A 22424-nucleotide genomic window follows, 5' to 3' on the forward strand; every position below is an offset into this window, starting at 1 on the left:
CGGGAAGCTGGGCGGTCGCAGAAGAGAAACAGATGGGTTGCAGGATGCAGGATGGTGTGAGGTGTGTAATAAGCGAGAGAAAGGCACGGGAGTGTTGGTGTTTGTCAGTCTGGGTACAAAGAGGCAGGTGGATTACTGGCTGCCCTGTAGGTAGACTAGGTAGGTGGTGTGGTCTGCAGGTCCGGTCGAGGTCGCCACGGCCGCCAACACCGGAATGGAGAGAGCTGGCTGCACCGTAGGCTGCAGGGTGCAGGGGACGGAGATCAACTGATGGAGGGGAAGGAGGAGCTGTGGGGTCCTGGGAAAAGGGGGCCCAGCAATAGGAATTATTACGGTGACTGTGTGTGTATTGTACTGCTGGATGGCTGACTGGTGGGCTTGCTTGCTTCAAGGAACCATTCGAGCTGCTTTGCTTGCTCCCGAGGTCACTGGGTGCCCAGTCTCAGCGGTTAAGTCGGCCTGGCGTGGGTGATTGGCCAGTTAGTTCTGCGCTGGTTCCAAGTAGTCTCCGAGATGTTGGTTGGGTGAGAGACTGAGACACAAGACACGCACTGCAAAGGCGAGGATCGGCAAAGTCAGTCCAGTCAGTCAGTCAGTATGACAGAGGAACGAGCCACAACCAACAACAGGACAACAGCAAAGTGTACTGCAGGAGGGAATGACCGTGCTCATTGACCGTGAGAGAAGCGGTAGAGAAGGAGGACTGGTTGGGTTAAAGGGGGAAGAGAAGCAGAGGTAAAGGCACAGAGATCGCACGCCAGATGAAAGAGCCTCATGTCTCGAGGAGGGATGTTTTAGATCTGATGTGTTCCTGTTCCAGTTCCATTCCTAACCAGGGGGAGGGGACCCAACGACCCCAACGGGGCTTGCCTTGCCCATGCCATGACAGGCCATGCCATGCCATGCCATGCTAGAAGCCCTGGGCTTGACCTGACTTGACCAGACTTGACTTCGATTCGACCTGGCGGGGGAGACAGAGAGAGAGTGAAGGGGGATTAGTCGGCCACCCCCCAGGGCTTATTAGCTGTCACTGGCTGTGGTCCTGATCCTGAAACACGAGGAACTGGCTCGAGCTGGGTGCCGGCCCGCGTCCCAGACGGGCTGGTTTGAGATTTCAATTGTTCCCAGGTTTGGACGTGGTCCCTGATCAGTGACGACTTGTGTTAGCGCTTGCTGCAGGTGAGCCAAGTGCCGTATCCGTCCCCGCCGTTTTGCCGGGAGCAGCGCTCCGGCCAGACGGTGCCTTGCTCCTGCGCACCGTAGCACCAGACTAAGTTCCCTTTGGTTAAGACATCTACCTCTATCTCCCTTCTTGATACTCTACGTCCGATACCTAGACTATATCCAGACTGATATCCAACGTTCTCAAGCGCCCGACTCAGCGCCAACACTGCAACGGCCCTATGTTTCGATGCAGATCATAAGAGCAGGACATATCGCCGCCTCAGTAGATGAACCCTGGCCCTGACTAACACCCAGTCAGACGCTCAGCACTGCCGACTCCACGTGGTGGTCAAAGGAAGACGTCTGGGCCGGCCCTGAGGCCCACGACCCTTGCCAAGCACCCTACAATAGGTCGAGCAGCCCTGGCAGCGTGCCTTTGGTCCTGAAAGGAACTGAAAGTGAAAGGAAAACAAAATGCCACCCGTCGGTGCTTCTCCGCTTTTGGTTTCACATTGCTCTCTTTCATCCAACCCGCCGCAAGGAGGACGAGCCGCCTCAAAGGCCGGCCATGCCTCGACCCTCGACCCTGCCCTGCCCTGCCTTGCATTGCCGGCCACTTGGGTGAGGCTCAGCCTTACGAGGCCACAAAGACCGGCCTCGTTGCTGCAGTCTGCGACAGCAAGCAGCAGCACCATCACTAGCATCCAGGGCGGGCTGTTGAGCCTCAAACACACGCACTCACTAGCAGCAAATGCAGCAGCAAATGCCGACTGCCTCGGGCATTCTTCCGAGCCCTGGTTGCTCCGGAGGTTTGCTCTCGAGGGCCCTGACTCCAGAAGCCTAGAATCAGAATCTCCATTCATTGCCAATCTCCGCCTCCCCGGTGTCCGTGCTGAACAACCTCGAGGGTGAAAGAGAAATATAGATATCCCTTTTTCCAGAACACGCCCGATCTGTCAGCCGCATGTAGGCAGCCTTTTTCCCACCCCTTCTCACAATTAATCATCCCAAAGAACAAAACCTGAGCCTGCATCTCAAATCATCCCATCATTCTCTCATTCCTCGCCCTTCCCCCGAGCTATAATAGCGCCGTCAGCCGTTCCGCGCCGGCCTCCTTTCGCAAGCTGCACTCCAGAAGCTGCTTTCGTCGCTCCCGCCCAGATCCCCCCAACCACACCATCCCAGTTCGGCGCCCGAAATCCTCCCAGAGGCACGCACATTGACGCACTTCCTCGCCACGAGCATCGCTCCCGTAAGTCAGCAAAGCCTGTCAGGAAACAAGTCTCGGGGGAAATTGCAGCAGAGAGGCTGATCATCGTCTCGCCCACACAGTCTCCTGCCATAAGCATTGATTTGCCTCGCTTTGTTTCCCATTCCTACGTGGCGGACGGCTTGGAATCACACATACACCCGCACGCACGCACGCACATACATACATACATACACAGCGAAGGACGGCGAGCGAAAAGGGGCGACCCTTCTTACCACCAGCGACCACCACACCCGAGCTGCTTGCAAACGGGGAATCTTTCCCTATAATTCGCCCTGCCTCCTCCTCTCGCTCTCTTTCTAGAGATCCAGTCAAGTCTGCTTTATTCCGACTCCTCTTGACGCAGAACGCACAACCAATCGGCTCGACTCGTCCCTAGGTGTTTGAGCAAGAGTCAGTGTCGTTCACGTCAAACCTCCCGCGCGCCTTCCCTGCCCAAGCACCCCCGGTCGGGTCTCTCTGCGTAAGTGAACCATTTCATCCCATCTCCAAACCATCCCCCGGCGGACTTTCTCGCCGCGCGCACGATACCTCGAACTCCATATAACCGGGTCAAACTCAATCTAAACCCTTTCAACGTGGACGGTTCACATGCACGGAAAACTGCCTTGGAACAGACAATGGCATTAGCATTAATCCATCATCTTCCTGCAACAACAGCTAACAATCCACCATAGAAACATAAATCCGCCTCCTCCCGATACCTCACCAAGAGGAACGCGGTACTCTTCTACTACAACACCAACCGTTTACATCCACCAACTCAAGACTCTCCACAATGGCCCGCGTCACTTCGCCCCGGCCCTCAAGCCGCCAGAACACCCTCGGCCAGCCCCGGAAGCTCTTCATCCGCATCTCGGCTGACAAGATGCGCTGGTACAAGACCCAGGAGGCACGAGAGCGGGAGGCTTCCCGGGCATCATGCTCTTCTTCCTCGTCCTCGTCCTCGTCGTCCACATCCTCCTCTCCAAGACGAGTACGTATCAGCCTGAAGCGCCGTGACTCCTCATGACAGCACCACCACCCAACAATCAACCACCCAACAATCAACCACCCAACAACTCTCATTCATTTGGCTCGGTCCATTCACACTCATCAAACAAAACAAACTCGGTCTTTAATTGATTTCACATGTCACGGGAATCCAGCAAGCCAGCAAGGGGAACGGGATATCAATGTTTCTGTCTTAATGTATTGCGGCGAAGGCGTTTTACGGTTGGTTTGCAACAATGGCGGGACCACTGAACCCGGCGCCCCCGAACACCACATGTATCGGCAGTGGCAGCCAAAGGAGTTCTCACAGGCGTTATTGAAGAAAATATGGTCGGCTATTTTTGGTATTTATGCAACGGGGTTTTCGGGCTCCCCACGGTCAGCGGTCGATAAGGGCCTCCTGCACAGACGCCTCGTTTATGTGTAGGCAGTAATTACTGCGGAATACGATACAGTGAACAGCACACAGCAAGAACAGTTTAGCGGCTCAATATTTGTACTCCATGACAGTGTTCTTGTCGAAGCCGGTATAGACATCCCGGTTGAGGTGGCGGCTACAACTATTGCTATGCTCTCTGATCTTGCTCCTCAGGCTGAACCAAGGGGACATTAGAAGAAACAGATGTGCAGCCTTATTTGTCTATTTCGCTGCTGCTGAAAAATGGTAGCAGTAAGATAATGGGAAGAAGCATAAGGAAACTCACCAACTGGTTATGCAAACTACTCTCTCTGTCTCTTTCTTTCGCCCGCTTCCTGGGCACCCTTGTCGAGTCGCCTCCTCCCATGCCGTCACCAAGATCTTAGATTCTGCAACTAGAGCAGACTTTCAGGGCGAACAATTCTAATTCGGTATGGACACAAGTAGAGTAGCAAGGCTGCATTGATAATATGCACATGAAGTAAGGCCAGTCTAGGCATCTATTTCGGATGCCCGTGGGTATCTTACAGCCGCGGCCCTAAGGCGTCCGTTCTACTTTCCTCTTCCCTTTTTGTTCAAAATAACAATCATGACCGTCAACTCCAGGGCAAAGCCGTGCTCTGCTCCCTTGAGCATGCATATTTTCCCTCCCGTGTGAGCCCGACGCAACGCCCTATCATACAGTATCTCGTCATCAAACATTATCAATCACGGCTTGACCAGCCGGCAACCTATCTGATCAGGTGATATGCAAGTGTCTCATCCCAAGTCCTCGTCTTCCTCGATTAGCCTCCCAAGAATGAGACTCTGGATGACAAGCTCATTACTTAAAGTGCGGATCTTTTTCGATGCCGGACTTGTTGCGGCAACCGCACTCTTCCGCTTTCGCTTCTTGCTCGCAGCCGGTGCTGCAGAAGTTGAGCTGGCAGTATCCGCGGAGAGAACAGCCCTACCAGTAGTCTTCTCATCGTCATACACCCAATCGTATGGGTGCCCCGCGTCCTCACTAGCCCTGAGCTGCTTCCTGGCCTCCTCGATCGTGTAGACCCTGGACAGGGATGCGCCTAGAACACGTGCTAGAAAGACGTATGCCATCTTTTTACTCTCGTCCTGTCTCCGCAACACAAGAAGTATCCGTGACCCACGTAGCAGCTGTGGTCGGTTGGCAAATACCTCTCTCAACTTTGCAGACGCCGCGTCGTAAATCGGCAGATTGCGCGACCTTATCGCGTCCCTGAGGAACGACGAATTGCCCGCGCAGAGAAGGTAATCGGACCAATCAACTAGCTTCTGCTTCTCGGAGCAAGTTGTGATCCACCGTTCATGAATACAGGGCAATCCAAGTGCAAGTGCCTGCATGTATTTGGCCTTTCGTGAATGGCCGTCTGCAATAAGAGCTGTAAATCCAATAGCTTCTGCAGCTGCGGTGAGCTTGATCTCCTCGTCTGGTGGAGGTGTCGACGAGGCCACTTCCGCGTTCTTGATCGCTGCGGATTCAAAAAGCTGGTCAAATCCGTCTCGTAACAGTGTTCCTCCTCCTTGTTTAATTTGCTCGGCCACTTTCGACGAAAGACCAATCCTCGAGTTGTAAATGCTGTCCTTCTCCCCCGGCTGCTTGGCTTGGAACGAAACAGCAAAAACCATCCCCGCAAACAGATTGACACCGCCTGCGCGACTGGACTCTCGCGAAACTGGAGGCCCTCGCAGCGACGTTCTGCCGAGCCTCGACATGGTTGTGCTCTGCTCAAGCGCTGTTGGTGCTGACGATGCCGGTGATCTTGCCAATTCATCTGTAGACACCGAGGCAGCCCGACCGAAAGACGTGATGGATCGCCTTGTCGACGTGCGGAGGTTCTTCGTGGCGGTCGGCGCAGGTTTTGGCTTGATCGCCGCCACTTTGCCCACACGACGGCCGACCTTGGCGACGGTGGGAGACATATGGGGCTCGGCAGACGACGATGGAGTCATCTTTCCTGTCTTCGCTGCCGAGTCTTCCATCAAAGACGCTGTGTTGCTGGAGACATCAGGAGTTGCAGTCAGTTTGCTTAGGGAAGAGCCTGAGCTGCCGGAAACTGCTGGGCTAGTGTTGCGGATTTGGTTGCGCGAGCCACGGAGCTTGGCCCTTGTGCTGAATGCTGGCATGGATTGGAGAGAACCGACAATAGAGCTAGTCTCAGCCACCTCTATCGTACTTTGGCCTACAGTGCCCTTTGACGTGGGATTTTTTACGGTGGCTTGAGGAGATGTAGCATCCGAGGCGTTCAACACAGATCCTTCACGATGCGCAGCTGTTTGGGGAGCCAGTGAAGCTGAACGCGATCGTCTCCCAGGTGACATCGATTCGAGTGGTTGACGGCTCTGCGACGACGAATTTTCCCGGAGGCTACTACGCAGTAGGGTGTTGAAAGAAGCTTGCTTCGAAGCTTCGCCAGACGACGACGGCATCATCTCGCTCAAAGGCCTTGGCTGCAAGATGGCAGGGCTCGTCTCCGGGACAGGATCGGTGTCACTGCGTCCTGTTTTGCCGATTCTGGTTGGCGATCTGGGCGCGTGCTCGTCAGGAGATCCAGTATTACTTCGTGCTGTGTTCGGCACGGCTTCATTGCTTGAGATATGAGCTGCATGCTTGGCAGAATGCACTATGACACCCTCCTGAGAATCGTCAATTACTGCCTCCTGGCTGTCGAAATTTCCCATGGGAGGGATCACGACACGGTCCTGTGAGTCCTCGACAGTATTCTGAGAGTCTTCACCGGCCCTGCCTTCACACTGATCGAGGTAATCTTGTGAGTCTGTCCTATGGTTTTCACCTTGCCTGGTATTTGTTGAAGGCACCACTGCGTCCTCCGAGGAAGGTGGGCGCTCGTATGTAATAGATTTGAGCTTCTGCTCCACTTTGGCTCTCTTGAGAACTGCTCGGTAATGCCTGCGCATTTCATCATCCTCACTTGCCATGCCATCTGACTCGGCTTCAAGAGCATGCTGAGGGGACGAATCATTCTGCTGCTGCTGAGATGAGTACAGTGGTTCGTACACTTCTGCTCGGCCTCTGGGAAAGGTGCGCGCTGGGTGTAAGGGGGTTGAATCCACGGCATCGGCCTCTTCCTCGCTGTATTGCTGTGGCGAGGTATCGTAAGGGAGCTGTAGCTGGGGGCTAGAAACGGCACCAATTAATGGTTCCAACCCTATACCTATATTCTTTAACGGCGACGAAATGAACAGGTTTGGGGAGATGTTGTTTTGCGGTTGGAAATTGTCAGGTGATGGCCGCGATGACGTCGGACTGGCTACCTTGTAGGCCGACGAGACTTGGGTTTGCCCGAACATCTGCGAGGCAGGCAGCAAATGTGCTTTGCTTCCGGCGAACGGGTTCTTATGCGGCGCTGGAGTCTCGGGATTCCCAGTGTAATGGTCAGGCGAGCCATGAGACGGTCTGCATGTACCAAGTGAGTCTGGGACAGAGAAGTTGTCATTGTATGCATCGATGCTGCGAAATGTGACGGCACCGGTGTCATCCTCGTTGAGGGTTCTGTTCTCATCACCAGAAAGAGAGGTGTGGGCAGATTGTTGTGAGTCCAATTGGGGCTGCTCAACGGGGTCGGTTGGAATCAGGTCGTCCCCGCGAGAGATGTACTGCTCATAGCTGCGCCCATCATTCGACTGGGTCGGGGATTGGGAAGGGTCCATTTTGTGCCGTTGTGGCTTTGGCTTCTTGCTTGAGGATGATGCCTTGCCTTGAGCATGGTTATCGAGCACCGTCAAGAGTGCAGTATTAACAGGTCCGGCGAAGGTTCCTGGTTGGGAAGTCACTGGATTGACGTTATCCTCATGTTGCTGCTGAGCATGTTCGCCAATAATGGGAGACACAAGGACAGGTTCAAAGACCCCAGCATCCTCAGAAGGTGTCACTTGTTTCGGTGAATGGGTGGGTGTTGTACGATGTGAGGTTGAAGCGCGACTGTTGGACGCGTCCGCCTTGGTCCCGACGCCCCCTGGTCTCTTTGCTGCACTACTACCAGCATCGGCGTCCCGACCCTTGCCCTTGACCCCCTTGCAGCTGCCAGTCGTGGTGGGGTTCTCTATGGCCGATCGACCCCGCGATTTGGCATGTGCATTGACTTTTGCATTTGTATTCGCCTTCGTCTTCGATGTATTCGCATTCGGCTTTGAAAAGGACGTTGGATGATGTGCAGAGTCGTTTGTTCCGGCGAACTTCTGATGGACTTTAGGTGGTCTCGGGTGTCGCTGGACCTCAGCCTGCACATCGTCGGCTGGGATGGGCTGAGACGGGGAACTGCTTCTAAAGCCGACGCCGTACTGCTGGTGATAGACTCCTATAATGTGTTGAGTGTCCTGGCTCTCGCTTTCGCCATTGAGTGCAGCTTTGGCTGTCTCCTGCAACCCCATTGTTGCAATCAACGTTCATAGCGACTGATTGCGGAGTCGCGCCGGGGGGCAAAGAGGGGGGTTCGGGTTACAGCGAGAGTGTAATTCCACCCAGGGGCATTGGGAGAGAGCCCAGTGAAATGTGTTGTGCACCGATTTGTTGTTCTTACCAACGCGAGTTGGCGTTGGGAGTAGAAGGGATTGAATGCTAACAACAGACGGGAAAGCAGAGAAAATTGCTTAGTTGATTGTCGTCAGAGCGGAAGCCGCGCCTGATCGCGCTTACATTAGATGACCACCAGACTAGACGCGAATCTAGGTACGCTTTCCAAGTCCGTGACGCGAAAGCACGTGGGCTTTGAGACACCCCTAACCCCCATACGAATCTGTCGGGCGCGGAATCTTCTAATTGTTCCACTGAATCTTAGCGGGGAAGAAGCTGGCTCGTTTCGAGGTGGGACAGGGTTAGAGCTTCGAGTGAACCTTGCATCGTTCGGTGTTTTTGGAGCCATGTTCGTGTTGGGTGTTTCTCTGCATTGACGTCCTTTGTTGACGTGTTCGTCCAGTCATTCGTTGCCAATCGATCCTGCTCTCTTTCCCTTTCCCTTTCTCTTTCGCCAGTTGTCATCTGACAGCAAGAAAGAAACACCGCAAGTACTATGGAGTGACCTTGATGGTCCATCTGGGAAGCTGCTCTCTTGCCCTGACAGCTGGCAGCTGCGGGCCGTTGTGCGTTTTCTCTCTATCCCTCGCTCTACACAAGCATCTCCTATAGTTTTAAAATATGGCCTTCCCATCCGAATTAATACACACTGTCAAACCTGAGATGTACAGCTTGCAATGTGCTTCTTTTTTCTATCTTTTGTCCGTCTTCTTGGCCTCATCACCGGCTGAACATTGTTTGATGGCCCCAGCGCCCGTTGCCCTGACACTTGCAAAAGTGGATCCTCAGATCAGTGCAAGGGTCCTAAGTCCTGCTAGAGACAAACATTTACATCGAGGGAAATGAGTCTCGCACCATCATGCGGCCCTCGAGAGCCCATACTCACCCTCTGTACATAATAAGCAGCCGCCACCTGTGCTGATGGGACGGCCTTCTTCTTTTGCTCCTCTCCACCATCTCGATTCGTCCGTCACATTCCACGAGTGTCCATTCATTCCCTTGTCTCTCAACCTCGACCGCGATTCTGCGCGTCAACTGGGCTTTGCCCACTCTCCTCTCCACCCCTTACCCACGCCTGTCTCCTTTACCGCATTGTCGGCTCCACTCCGCCAATCCACTGTCCTTCATTTCGAACTTTCGGCTCGTCAGGTCAAAGCCAACAAATAACCCGCTGTCAGCGCGGGCAACATTCTTTGGGAGGGTCGCCCGAGCAGACAGACAGACACCCTGTACAAGGCCCGCCGGAGATTGCCACATTATTGGAATCCCACTGCTCTCATATACCTGCCTGTATCTGCCAGGGTCGCTGAGCCCACGAGCCCACGCTTCAACGCTCATTCCGAGCAGCGCCCAAAGATTAACAGAACCCACTGCCATCAATCGCAACCACCGAATGCAGAGGCGCACAGCTCACCGACGTCCCCTCGCCAGCCCGGTCAACAGACTTTACCGCTTCCACTCGCACTTACGTCGCAACCCATCCAGTGGTCCACTCTGCAGCCCGGGAGATTTCCCTGGCTCAAGCTGCTAGCTCCGGGGCTCCAGGAACAGGGTGAAGCGAGCCGCTACCACCCAATGATTGTAGCTTGGCTGGGGATTGACCTGGCCAACCCGGCGCCCCTGAGTCTGGAACAAATCTTCAATTCTTGCCCATGACCGCTTCCCTCTTTGCAATTTGCTTTCTTACAGCTTGCTCCAACACTCTTTTGCACCGCCAGCGCTTGAGCCTACTTGAGTACAAGGCTTTCGTCGTCAGGCAACGCCATCGGCGCGCTCATCGCGCCCCGTCCAGTCATTTGGATAAGATTATCAGTCACAGGAGACGTCGAGGCCGCCCCATCCAGCACGTGTCACCCGTCCCTTCAATCCACACTCACTCGACCTCTGCCCTCGGGCGCCCTCTTTGCGAGCAACCTCTTAAGCGGTCTTTGACCACCCTCCGTCGCGGAGTTCCCGACAGGATGGATGAGTTCACACCTCAGCGAGTTGTTCATTCGAGGAATTTGTCCGGTCACAAAAGACAAACCTCAAGGAGTTCAGCATCAGAAACGATGCCGCCACCTCCGCCGCCAGTAGATGACGTCCTATGGTCACCCGCGTCTTCATTTGGCGCGCGATCCACACGCTCACTGTCTACCACGTCTCGGAACTCAAACAGACTCTCATTGACTCTGCCAATCGCGCCACCATCAAACACACCATCTCGTCCAACTCCGATCAGTACGACTGCGCCATCCTTTCCCCCAACTCCAAAGGATACTCCTCTGGTTCGGTCCCCGACGGATGCCAATGACTTCATTCACGCTATTGCTGCTCAAGAGAGACGCGTGTTGGAAATCCGTGAGGAGTTGAAAAACGCCGAGGCGGAACTGACACGACTCAAGAAGCAGTGGGGCGCGTTCGACTCGGTCAGGAAACGCAACGCCATGGTCAATGGGGAGCCATTACGATCGATTCAGTCTTTGCACAACTCACCTGCTACTGATGATGTTGAAGGTACGCGGCGGAGTATCGAGCTGGACCGGAGAAGGACGATGATGATGAGCCAGCAGCTCAACAAGGAGGGCACACCTAATTCAGGAAGGCGACGTATCATCCGCGGTGGGCATACTCGAGCTTTGTCTCTCCTGTCGCCCACAAAGCCACAGGAATTCCACCTCCTTGACCTCGACGACCCACTAGACGCTCACAAACCGCCAGTGAAGGACTCCGAACCTCACCTTCAACATCTCGGTCGTTCCTCACCAATCACGGTTGCTCAGCTGAACAAGCGCGCATCTTGGGCGCCTCGCTCGGCCAGTCCCTCCAATCACGGCGTAAAGCAGATGGCAGAGGACTTCAAAGCAGGTCTGTGGACTTTCGTGGATGATCTGCGCCAAGTTGCTGTTGGAGATGAGCCCATCAATGGGGGTGGGGCTCAACGCAGAGGCTCCAACAGAATGAGTGAGGGCGAAAAAGATGGTGACACGATCCGAGCATCCGCCACCCCTGCGCGGCCACGCCTTAGCAGCACGTTCAGCGACGTTACCCCCACGCCCACGTCGCGGTTCTCGGATCCCCTCAAGGAATCGGATACAGCCAACCTAGGACGCCCAAAACGGACCAACTCCAAGCGCACGAAGCACTTCTCCTGGACGCCCCTCAGCGTCGACTCCTTCGACGACAACGACTGGTCAAACTGGGACAGTCCCGTGTCATCCTCGCCTCGATGGAGCGGCACTACTGTCAGCGGCGACCTTATCACGCCAATCCCTGAAAAGGGCGACGAAAACGAACCGCCACTGTGAGACACCCTCCACCCTCCAATCTCGCCCTCTGGCTCCCCCTCGTCTGGCTTGCTTCCTGGTTGCTTACTCAAAGCGCCCAAGACTAATTACTGTCCCGCCCACAGCAAGAACCAGACCGCGACATCGAGCGACTGCGAGCCTCCCCTCTCCCCTTCGCCATCAGCACTGAAGCTGGAGGAATTGTCTCTGAATGTTCTGAATAAGTTGAGGAGTCTTGGAGAGCCTGTGACCCCTATCAAAAACAAGGCCTGTTGAAAAAGAGACAGGTGTGGGATAGATAAAGAGGATGAGAAGTTGAGAGGAGAAATGGATTGGGAATCTCGTTTGGGGGACGGCGTACTGAGTGACTCAAGGGGGAACTTTTGGGAAGGAAACTCGAGGCTGCCAACGGGTCAGAGACAACATCAAGAAGGCCTTTGCAGTAGATAAGGCATCTCGAACTGCACATGCAAGAAGGAATGACACCCAGAAAGCGCGACATCTCGACCAAGGCGCTCGAAAGCACTAAAGCCTTCTTAGAAGGCACGAAAGCACCTATACGGTCTTGGATACACATCATGGAGTAGGCCACGGAATAAAATGGGAGGCGGGGTAGACATGGGGCAGGAAGCCAATCCTCTGGGTGCTGGGGCTGTATATACCAGAAGATACCACTATCTGGCATGGAGTGTGGTTGCATGCCAGGTTCGATGAGTATTGTAACATGTCAGAAGACGCCAAACCAGGTGTGGGCGCAAACGGTGTGTCAATATTGTATAATGATAATGACCCATCATGATGGAATGACATCGATAATAGAGTTAAATTAGCATGTGCGTCAACTCCATGAAATTGATATGTTGGTGTATGTGAGAGGTCGATGCCATCGAAGAAGTAGGTGTAGACAAGGCACGTTCTTGACGTGGCGGATGAGCAGGCAACCTCGAGATGAAATATCAACTCACTACCAACAAACATGGTGACAGAGAGGCATGCCGCGTGTACTGAACAATGTATGCATTTGATCTGACTATATGTGAAAAGCCGCCACCGCCAACGTATACCTATGCTCGTGCCGGAAACCGACCATGCATGCAAAAATGACGACCTCATCTCGGCGACCTTCCCCCCGACATGTCCGACTTTACATAGAGCACGCCTACACTGCTTCCGTCCCCCACCTGCTCGTCACACAAGAACTGTACACAGGCCATCTATAACATCTGAAATCTTTTAGTCATCCATGACAGAGGCGTACTTGTCGAGCAGGTCCTGCTGTATCTTCTCGTACTGTAAAAATGACCAAGTCAGTATGCGTTATGCACGACATGAAAACAAGTGGGACCCAAATGTCTGACGAACCTTCTTCGTGACAGCCTCCTCGCCGTCAGTCGGCAACTCGAACTTCAGACTCCTCAACTCGGATTGCAGGTCCTGCGTCGCTTCCTTGACCTTGGCCCAGCTCTGGCCTTGGGCGATCGCCTTCTGGGCCTCGTCGTGGAATCCGATCATGAGCTTCATCATCCACTCGGTCTTCCAGATGGGGCAGAACTGATCGTAGTCAGAGTATCCGTTCTGCTGGAGGAAATCCTCCTTAATGAGCGTGGCGATATCCAGCGTGATCTTGTCCGGGTCAGACAGCGCAGACTTGCCGACCAGCTGGACGACCTGGTCCAGTTCCTCGGAGTCGGACAGGAGCTGCTTGATACGGTCACGCAGCCGAGGGAAGTCTGGGTAGGACTTCTCGTACCATTTGTCCAGAACCGTTGTGTACTTGGAGTATGAGACGGACGTGTTGATGGAAGGGAAGTGCTTCCGCTGCGCGAGCTTCTTGTCGAGACCCCAGAACACCTGCACGATACCGAGTGTTGAAGACGTCACAGGATCAGAGAAATCACCACCGGGCGGTGAGACGGCACCCACAATAGAGACGGAACCCTCACGCTCAGGGGATCCAAGAGACTGGACCTTGCCGGCACGTTCGTAGAAGGAGGCCAGCTTGGCACTGAGGTAGGCGGGGAAACCTTGATCAGCAGGCATTTCTCCCAGACGACCAGAGATTTCACGAAGAGCCTCAGCCCAACGAGACGAGGAGTCGGCCATCATGGCAACGTTCATACCCTGGTCACGGAAGTACTCTGCGACCGTGATACCAGTGTAAATAGAGGCCTCACGCGCGGCGACAGGCATGTTGGATGTGTTCGCAATCAAGGTCGTACGCTTCATGATGGGCTCCTTGCGGCCTTCAACCTCGATAGACAGCTCGGGGAAATCCTTCAAGACTTCAGCCATTTCATTGCCTCGCTCGCCCTAGTCAACGTTAGCTATATCTGGCGGGACAAGGTGCAAAGTGGTCATTTTCAAAGGGGCAGGGCACTAAAGCAAGTGTAGTCTTATATACGTACGCATCCAACGTAAACAATCACATCCGAGTTGGAGAACTTGGACACGGATTGCGAAATGACAGTCTTGCCGCATCCGAAAGCGCCTGGAATAGCAACGGTACCACCCTGGACAGAGGGGAAGAGAGCATCGAGCACACGCTGGCCGACGATAAAGGGCCCATCGGAGGACTTCTTTTCGGTGGTAGGTCGAGGCACTCGGACGGGCCACGTCTGCATCATGCCGTACTCGGTCTTCTTGCCGTCGAACTCGACCTCGAGGATCTTCTCGTCGACAGTGTACTCTCCCTTGGAGGCGATCTTAGTGATGGTTCCGCGGCCGCGCGGGGGGAAGATAATTTTGTGCTTCGAGATGAAGGAGTTCTCGTAGACGATACCCCAGACGTCACCACCTGCAATGTGGTCGCCGACCTTCATTTCGGGGTTGAACTCCCACTTCTTTTCGCGGTCGAGGGCGGGAACAGCGACGCCACGGGGAATGTAGATGCTCTGGGCGGCGCCGGCGATCTTCTCGAGGGGTCTTTGGATACCATCGTAGATGTTGTTGAGCAGGCCGGGGCCCAGCTCGACGGAGAGAGGCTTTCCAGTGCGCAGGACGGGGTCGCCAACCGTGACACCGGCTGTTTTTATCTCGTGTCAGCATCATATGAGTAGAGGTACAGGCAAAGTGTGGGCGCCGAACCTGTCTCCTCGTAGACCTGAATGGTGGCCTGGTCACCGTTGATTCGAATGACTTCTCCCACTAGTTGGTCGTGGCCGACTTTCACCTGTAACCTGTAAGCCTGGCTGCTTCCAGCACCCAACGAGTGTTTTGTTGTTATCTCATACCAACTCGTACATAGCAACACCAATCATGTCCTCGGCAACCACGACAGGTCTGAATCATCATGTTAGCAGTCGAGCTCGTAGAGGCCGTGCGGTGACGCAGCTGGATCTAGGGAAGTCGTTACGTACCCCGAGATGGAGTAAATCTTGCCTGTGAGATAGCAGGTCAGCCTGAGACAGCACGACGCAACACTGCAGGACAGCTTCGAGGGCACCTACCATATTCACCATCCTGGGCGCCATCTTGTTGGGCTTTCTAGACGGCGAGATAGCTCTAGTCAGCTTGGGTGGTCGCGCGGGCGGCTGGCGCTGCACTTGAGCGAATTCTATCTGTAGGGCAGCTTGGCTTACCGGAGGCATGATGGGCGGCGTGACCGAGTGATTGGGATGTTGTTTAGCTGGCGGTGTGGACTCGTGCAGGGCGATAGTAGGGACTCGTTGTATCGGGGCGGGTGTGGAGGGTGAGGATGGCGTGGAGTGTGTGGATCGCGGCGGCAGGATTGGCGTTGACGGAGTGTCTGGCAGAGGCAGCTGGGAAGCTATCTGGACCTCTTGGTCCAGGTCCAGGTCGAGCTCGGCTGGCAAATGCAGTGGTGATGTCGATGAGGATGCGGCGGTGTTGCCACGCTTGTCACCGCTAACAGTGGCTAGTGTGGGGCTTGCTGCGGCTCTGTTAGAGCGTACCAGGAGCTCCACCAGCGACGGCCGGGCCTTCAACCTTGGTCGTAGGCCAAGCATCGGCCTGGTTTCTGTGAAACAGACGTGCTGCTCGCCTTCTCCAATTGACTTCTCTGGCCTCTTGGGTAGGGTTTGGAACAGAGAATTTTCCTCCGTAGACGTGCCCGGCCCTGGTCGGGGAGAAAGCCAAACGCGAAATAACGCTCTGCAATGCAACTGATAGAGGGGTTGGGCTGTGTTATTGCCATGGCTTCCGTGTTATTTTGGGCAGGCCCCTTACTCCTCTGAGATGATCAACCTTGGCTCCTGGAGGATCATCTCGGCGCTCGCCCTGCAACACGCACTTCATAACAAACCCAAATTCACTTCGAGACTGTCCGGTCAAACTCATCGTGGAAGATTCAGCTACGAGTTGGGTGCATGTGTGACTTCTTCCAGACTGACTAAACAACTTATTCCTCTATTCAAAACCACAGACCAGTCCCAAGCGATCGACTCAATCTTTCCATCAGATTGTCCCTTGCACCAAGTTACCAGTTATTGACCACAGACTTGGAATTGGCAGTTTACCCTATCTTTTCGAATTTGGTTTTGTTTCTTTCTTCTTGTAGCTCAACGTTGCGCTTCTCGTGAGGTTTCATGTGCATCTAAACCAAACGCGTACCCGTGAACATAAGCGCAATCAACAATTTCATAACTCTCAGGCACAACACCACGGACATGAAATCTTAAAAAGAAGATTACAACCACGGACGAGACGGCCAGCCCATTGTAGAACCTAGACCCGGAATCAGCCATGTCTCGGCTGTGTCAAACTTCCCGGGCCTGAAGCGTGCGTATGACAACGGCTTCTTCAGGAGAAGACTTGGAAGAAGTTAGCACGCAAATCATCCTGATAGTTTTCAAGTTAAACTTTGTATCAATAAACACAATATTTTTCCATGGATATGGTCAGATTCAGGGTATAAAACAATTGAAAATGGGGTTAAAGCTCATCTTAAAATCTAGCTCATATCTTTGTGGCTTCTGTTCTATCGCTACTCACAGAGCGATTCAGTCTCGTACTATCCAGTGTAGAAGTAAGAATACTGGATCGTTGGAACAACTTTCTAGCTCTTTCATCTTTGTCGAGGTACCTGTTCGCCTTTTGCTCCCTGGTAGTTTGGCAACTTCTCCCAGTGCAGATCAACAACAGCAGCGCGATGGAGGCGGCCACTGGTCTCAACTTGGCAGGATCAATATGGGCCGCTGCCTTTGGTCACTAAGTCGATTGGAGACCATGTATTGCCCGACAGAGATTCTGGATACAGAACTTATCACTTTGTGGTCAAGAGCCCGCCGGGCTTCACTTACCTTTGCGTCCTGCCCTCACAGGAGTTTGTCAAGAATTCATGTTGAAATATTGCATGAATTACCAATTCATCATTATGTGTTGTTTCAAACCTTTTTCGCATGGCTTCAGCTACACAGCGCTGCTACAGATGATAGATCTGTACCTAGGTATGTCATTGGCGAAAATGCACATTCCTTCCGACCGGGATTACCATCCTCCCTAGACAGGTGGCTTTCCCTGCTACCTCTACGGCAACAAAACGTCATAGGATCGATTGTTAAACCCGGCCGGACTGGCTATGGGATTCAAATCTACCCTGAAAACCGGCTATAGCGCCCACGGCAGCCCGAAGCTGTAACGGGACGAGGATGGAGGTCATTCTTTTGGTCGCATGCGAGACAAGTTCCTGTCACCAGAACAAGGACCGCGACAATTGCTAAATATAAGCCAGTCCTAACATTTACGTAGGAAATCTCCTTATCCAATAGGTATCATGATAAAGCAAAATGCTGGCATCAATGGTCGACCTTGTCGCAGCCGCGTGTTTCCGGCCCTACATCATGGTACCCGGAGCAGCCAAAACCCATATGCAGGGCCGGTGCAAGGAGTTGCCAGCCTCGGTCTTGACCGAGTTGGACCCATTTGACGTCTATGTAGCCATGGAAGATCGGCACAGGCTGGAAGAATTGAAGGGGCACTCGGGCAATACCAAAGACACGTACTCTCGTCACGGAGGATATAAAGAGATTGGCTACCGCGCTCAACACAAAGAAATGGTAAGACTATTCACAGATCAAGCTTTTCAAGATTTGAATTTTTATTTCCACCAGAACAAGCCTGAAGAAGCCCTCCGCGCTATCGTTGACTTAAAAAATAAGTTTGACATAACTCAACATGCCCTCTTACACCGACGACCAGCTGGATGATCTGGAGGAGGCAGCAGAAACCTCTACACCCCAGGACCAGAAAGCAGCTCTGGCTATCGTTTCCGGCTTGCTTGAGAGAAATGCGATCTCATACGGCGTTATGGGCGGCATGAACTTTTATTTGCGTGGTTCTGGTCGGGCGACCGGTGACGTGGATATCGCTGTTGATAATCCACCACGTATGGACTCTCTTCTGACCATTTTCAATAGCCATCCCAAGTCAGTACCTATTGCACTTCTTCGCAAGAATGATTTGACCACTAACTGGAAATTCTTCTTTCTACAGCATTTACCGGCCAGGCAACAGAATGCAATGGGCCTCGGGCGTCGCAAGGCTGTTCGTTAGCGTTCAAGGCCGGCTGGTCCAGGTCGATCTGAAGCCAAAGGGCGCAGAGGGCCATCTCATCCCCAGTGACCTTGCGAGAGCTGTCGATACGCTGCAGCTCTCGACCACAACGCAGTGCAAGGTTCTCTCGATCGGCCCTCTCGTCGCGGCGAAGATCAAGGCCCACTACAACCGGGAGACAAACGATGACTACCGGGATCTTATGTTCGTCTGCAGATCGGCCACTTACGCTCCTCTGGTCAGAGAAGCCGCGGGTAGCTTCCGAGCGCAGTGGAAAGAGAGTTTCTTGGAGAAGGTCATCGATAACAATCCCGAGCTAGAGAGGCAGGTCAGATGGGCTCTCAACATGGATCGTAGCCCCTCGCCCAAGGACAAGAAGAGCGGCGGTGGTGGCGGCGGCGGCGGCAACGATAGGGGAGGGCGCGGTGGCGGTGGGGGATCTTCCAGGAGCAGCTCGCCGCGGGACGGTGACAGATCGTCGGACGGCTATTGGACGTACAGTTCCAGGAATAAGGGCTGGTATCACGTACATGGGGACGGTCGCACCTCCTGGCGTGACCAGCCCAGCAGCAGCTCCCAGTCCAAATCTAGCTCGAGCAGCACCGCGCAGCGGAGCAGCGACAAGACAAGGTCACGGGACACCGGTAAGTCGTCGGCGCCGCGGGATGGCGACAAGTCCAAGGACGGGTATTGGACGTATAGTTCCCGGAACGGAAAGTGGTACCATCGCCACAGCGATGGAAAGGTTTCATATGCGTCGTAGAAGGGCAGTTTCGAAATGGTAGAGCTAGTCTCCCGTTAAAATACACTCGTTTGCTCAGTCACGACGCCGAATCTCCTCGTCCGTGATCAACTGATATAGTCTCTTGGTACACACTCTTGCCTGAGAGTTCCATGATAACACGATCTTTCGTGCATTTGTTATCAGAGTCTTGGTATTATTATTCAGCACTCTAGCCAAGCTGGATGGTTGCAGTGAAGTGTATGGCAATGGTTTTAGTTGTGGGGTATGGTTTTGAAGGAATCTCCCAAAACACGTGCGTATCTGCTGTTATTGAATGCGGCATCACCTATATAGGTCTTTCCTTCAGCCTTGGGTCCATGTCATTCTTGACCCGTCTCCACCGAGTCTTGTAGCGGCCTTTTTTCATCGGCTCTATGCGCTTCTCCTTCTCGTCAACTATACGGTTCCACATGCTTCTGTAGTCGACATCTAGCTTGAACTTTCCAAGATCAAGTTTCTCGAACTCGGCATTTCGCTCCCTGGTGAACTCGAGGCCCTTGAGTTGCAAGTCGTCGAAGTCAACATTGGATTCTCCCCACGTCCTGTCCAAGTCCATCCCATCGATGAAGTCGCATAGATCGCTAGTGTTTTGCAACACGAGCAGCGAACGAGCGAATTGAGGCATCTTGGGATAAGGGATACCTTTGTTGCTCAGCTCACAACAATCGGGGCTCGGGTCGATAAAGTAGTCCGATGCTGGAACTAGGATGAAGACGAAGTCTACCCCCTTCAACACGAACGTTGGCCGGGTATGGCGGAGGGATTCAAGCAACAGCGGGGCCGGTGTCGCCCGTTCAAATCGAGCATCGTTCTCGAATATGACTGTGGCATCATCAAGCTTCTCATCTGGCACACAGATGTCCCATTCCTTGAAAAGGCTCAGTAAATTGGTTTTGGCTGAGTGAGCAATGACACCAAACTCACATTTGAGATTCGGCCGGCGCCGTAGTAGCGGAGAGCATAGACGCCTGCCACGCAGGCGGGCACTCCCGCCTTGTCAAGGAGGCCGATGACTTCTTTCACATCCTCTGCAGCAATGCTACGGCCTGAATGGGACCGGAGGCCAGGTAAATCAGCTTCTGACAGTACAGAAGCGACGGCGTGGCCTTGGTGTTCTGTTGCACCAGGCACACTCGCATCCGACTCCAAAACGCCTCCGGGGTCTGTGTTCGTTCCTGACGATGCTTTGGTGGGGTCCTCGTCGGCTGTTTGAGAGGCTCCGTCCATCGTGATTTCAGTGTGTGTGCAGAGCCAGAAAATCTTCTGGTTTGCTGATTATCCGTTAGTTGGAGAGATGATCTTGGGATTGCTCAGCCAAAAAGAAGAGAAGGCAGGTTTGATGTTCACACCGGCCCAAGTGCTGACCTGCCCAAACCCCACCCGCTGCGACGGCCTGGACGGCCGCCTGGCCTGGCCGCTACGCCTCTGTTGTGGCCGAATGTCCCAAGCTCCACATTCGCTAACCTCTCTTACTATTTTTAACCCTTTCAACTACTCCCCATCTTGCCACTAATTATATCTCAACCGTCAAATGCAATTTAGTTATAGTTTTCTCATCTGTATGAGGACATTTTTAGTCGACCAAACGTCGCTCGATGGCGATGGATTTTGGCTGTTGTTACCACAACACTTGTTGTGAAGGTCGTAGCTAACACACCACAGTGTGAAATTCATGGCTGGGGTGCGGCCATCCTATCAAGCCGCCACCCCATCAAAGGCGACAACAAAAATAATAAACTCTACGAATGAGGCTTGAGAAAGGAGTGGAAGATCATGCACAGGCTCTGAGAGAGATACAATACATAGACATACTGCGCGTAAAGCGCAGGTTGTACATATGATCTCGTTCAATGTTCACTCCGTAACTCGCACTTCTCATATTGGCTAACCTTTAAGCGGACCCGGCCCTACGCACACTGCAGTTCTTTAAGTCGATGATCTGGTAAATATGGAAAGGGAAGACGCCAGGGTCAAGAGTTGCGGACTGATCAAGTATGCGACGTATCTCGACTCCTACCAAATATCAATCCTGGTTCGAGCGAGACCTCAGCGCCGGTACCAACACGACCACGACGGCCTCATTAGGGGGAGGCACAATATCCTTATTTGGAGCAAACAGGTCTACGGTATGGTCTCGAAGACAGTATCGCGATAATTTGGCCTTCATGCAGTCTACATCAAAACGGGCCTCTCGATGCCAAGACAATTCAACCAACAGCTGTACCTTTTTTTTTTTAAAACCAAGCAAGTACATCTTGATGGATTCTACAGAATGCGATCATAGCCAGATATTGTGAACTTGAATGAAAGGCAGAAGCTACTCTCAAGAAAGAGTGCTAGCTCAGAATTTGTCTTTTTGCTGTGTGGTTCGAACATGCCAACATTGTTGCCAGTGAAGCAGCCCGTGAAGGCATGATCTTTCTGCTGTGTATCTGGGGCGCAGCGCAGAGGGGAAGTTGTTGGCCGGGACCTTTTATGACCAGCCCGTTAAGCCATATTAATAGACAATGGAAAGGACCAAACTATATTAGAATGCAAAACTGTTCTTGTGTTGGTCCCGCGCGTTCACCACCAACAGGTCTTGGGCGGCCCGTCCAGTATTGAAGCCCCCACATGAACCAATCACCGATGATTGCGATCCAAACCAATATCTAAAATTTTGGTCTGAATGGTCTGGTCTGGTCGTTTTGAAAGAGGTTCGTTGGCTGGTTGTGCGGTAAGGCCCAAGCAAGCATCACAATCGAGAATGAAGGCGGCCATGTTCTCAGCTCTCTGGAGCATGGTAAAGGATATAAATCTCCGCAACTGCTTTCCACTCTCTTCCTGATCATAGATATCTTCACAAGACACCATTTCTCGAGAGCCTCTACTCTGATATCGCCAACTCCTCCTGCACACGTATAAGCACCGCAAGCACCGAGCAATATTCCAAATTCACACAAGTTGGCACCAGAAAACAAAATGCAACTAGCAAGACTTTTAGCCACCGCAGCAATTGTTGTTGTGGGCTCAGCCATTTCACCGCAGTGCGAGCCTCCAGAGTATGGCTGTGGTGGTGGCCATCCTGTCAAAGGCGAAAGCAAGGACGGCGAGCTCTACGTTTGCGGGCCCACCAAGCAGTGGGAACTTGTGCAAATGTGTGATGGGCCCGACAGATGCTGGTTACCTGATGAGAAGAATAGGACAAATGGATATTGCGCATAGAAACAACGGACGATCGTACGTGTCACAAGGTATGCACACTGTTATTTCTCGAATCCCGGAGTTTGACCCTTTGAGACTTTGTCCATGACGCTCGTTCTAATCCTCTACTTGCGAAGGAATTCATACATACTCTCGAGTCTTTTCTTCTAGGTAGGGCGACTTGCGTGGGGGAAACCAAGAATATGGCTAGCATCGGTGTGTTGACGCGGATTTGATTCCTTCGAAACTTTGGACAGGAAATTATGAAAGACCAATTGTCTCATTGC

At 53.2% G+C, this 22424-nt stretch overlaps 8 protein-coding genes across 8 annotated transcripts; 5 read left to right on the forward strand and 3 right to left on the reverse strand.

Moving 5' to 3' along the window:
* Nucleotides 1-3212: 3212 nt before the first annotated feature.
* Nucleotides 3213-3446, forward strand: J7T55_003359 (uncharacterized protein; the record flags this gene model as incomplete). Its single annotated transcript, XM_053143376.1, has 1 exon — nt 3213-3446. One exon carries the CDS (start codon nt 3213-3215, stop codon nt 3444-3446), a length of 234 nt encoding a protein of 77 aa, XP_052993611.1.
* A 1158-nt stretch (nt 3447-4604) lies between these two features.
* Nucleotides 4605-8252, reverse strand: J7T55_003360 (uncharacterized protein; the record flags this gene model as incomplete). The annotated part of the gene is made up of 1 exon (XM_053143377.1): nt 4605-8252. The coding sequence occupies one exon, from the start codon at nt 8250-8252 to the stop codon at nt 4605-4607; it is 3648 nt and encodes a 1215-aa protein (XP_052993612.1).
* Nucleotides 8253-10445: 2193 nt separating this feature from the next.
* Nucleotides 10446-11936, forward strand: J7T55_003361 (uncharacterized protein; the record flags this gene model as incomplete). Its single annotated transcript, XM_053143378.1, has 2 exons — nt 10446-11677; nt 11786-11936. The coding sequence occupies 2 exons, from the start codon at nt 10446-10448 to the stop codon at nt 11934-11936; spliced, it is 1383 nt and encodes a 460-aa protein (XP_052993613.1).
* Nucleotides 11937-12893: 957 nt separating this feature from the next.
* Nucleotides 12894-15625, reverse strand: J7T55_003362 (vacuolar ATP synthase catalytic subunit A; the record flags this gene model as incomplete). Its single annotated transcript, XM_053143379.1, has 8 exons — nt 12894-12950; nt 13023-13970; nt 14066-14682; nt 14745-14829; nt 14891-14939; nt 15017-15038; nt 15107-15143; nt 15239-15625. The coding sequence occupies 8 exons, from the start codon at nt 15623-15625 to the stop codon at nt 12894-12896; spliced, it is 2202 nt and encodes a 733-aa protein (XP_052993614.1).
* Nucleotides 15626-17404: 1779 nt separating this feature from the next.
* Nucleotides 17405-18933, forward strand: J7T55_003363 (uncharacterized protein; the record flags this gene model as incomplete). The annotated part of the gene is made up of 3 exons (XM_053143380.1): nt 17405-17674; nt 17817-18043; nt 18111-18933. 3 exons carry the CDS (start codon nt 17405-17407, stop codon nt 18931-18933), a joined length of 1320 nt encoding a protein of 439 aa, XP_052993615.1.
* Nucleotides 18934-19240: 307 nt separating this feature from the next.
* Nucleotides 19241-20181, reverse strand: J7T55_003364 (uncharacterized protein; the record flags this gene model as incomplete). The annotated part of the gene is made up of 2 exons (XM_053143382.1): nt 19241-19822; nt 19879-20181. The coding sequence occupies 2 exons, from the start codon at nt 20179-20181 to the stop codon at nt 19241-19243; spliced, it is 885 nt and encodes a 294-aa protein (XP_052993616.1).
* A 721-nt stretch (nt 20182-20902) lies between these two features.
* Nucleotides 20903-21109, forward strand: J7T55_003365 (uncharacterized protein; the record flags this gene model as incomplete). The annotated part of the gene is made up of 1 exon (XM_053143383.1): nt 20903-21109. One exon carries the CDS (start codon nt 20903-20905, stop codon nt 21107-21109), a length of 207 nt encoding a protein of 68 aa, XP_052993617.1.
* Nucleotides 21110-21700: 591 nt separating this feature from the next.
* J7T55_003366 (uncharacterized protein) lies at nt 21701-22158 on the forward strand (the record flags this gene model as incomplete). Its single annotated transcript, XM_053143384.1, has 3 exons — nt 21701-21736; nt 21801-21896; nt 21982-22158. 3 exons carry the CDS (start codon nt 21701-21703, stop codon nt 22156-22158), a joined length of 309 nt encoding a protein of 102 aa, XP_052993618.1.
* Between the last annotated feature and the right edge of the window lie 266 nt (nt 22159-22424).

Source organism: Diaporthe amygdali (assembly GCF_026229845.1).
Source record: "Diaporthe amygdali strain CAA958 chromosome Unknown NODE_14_length_1008325_cov_65_372321, whole genome shotgun sequence".
Lineage (NCBI taxonomy): Eukaryota > Fungi > Ascomycota > Sordariomycetes > Diaporthales > Diaporthaceae > Diaporthe > Diaporthe amygdali.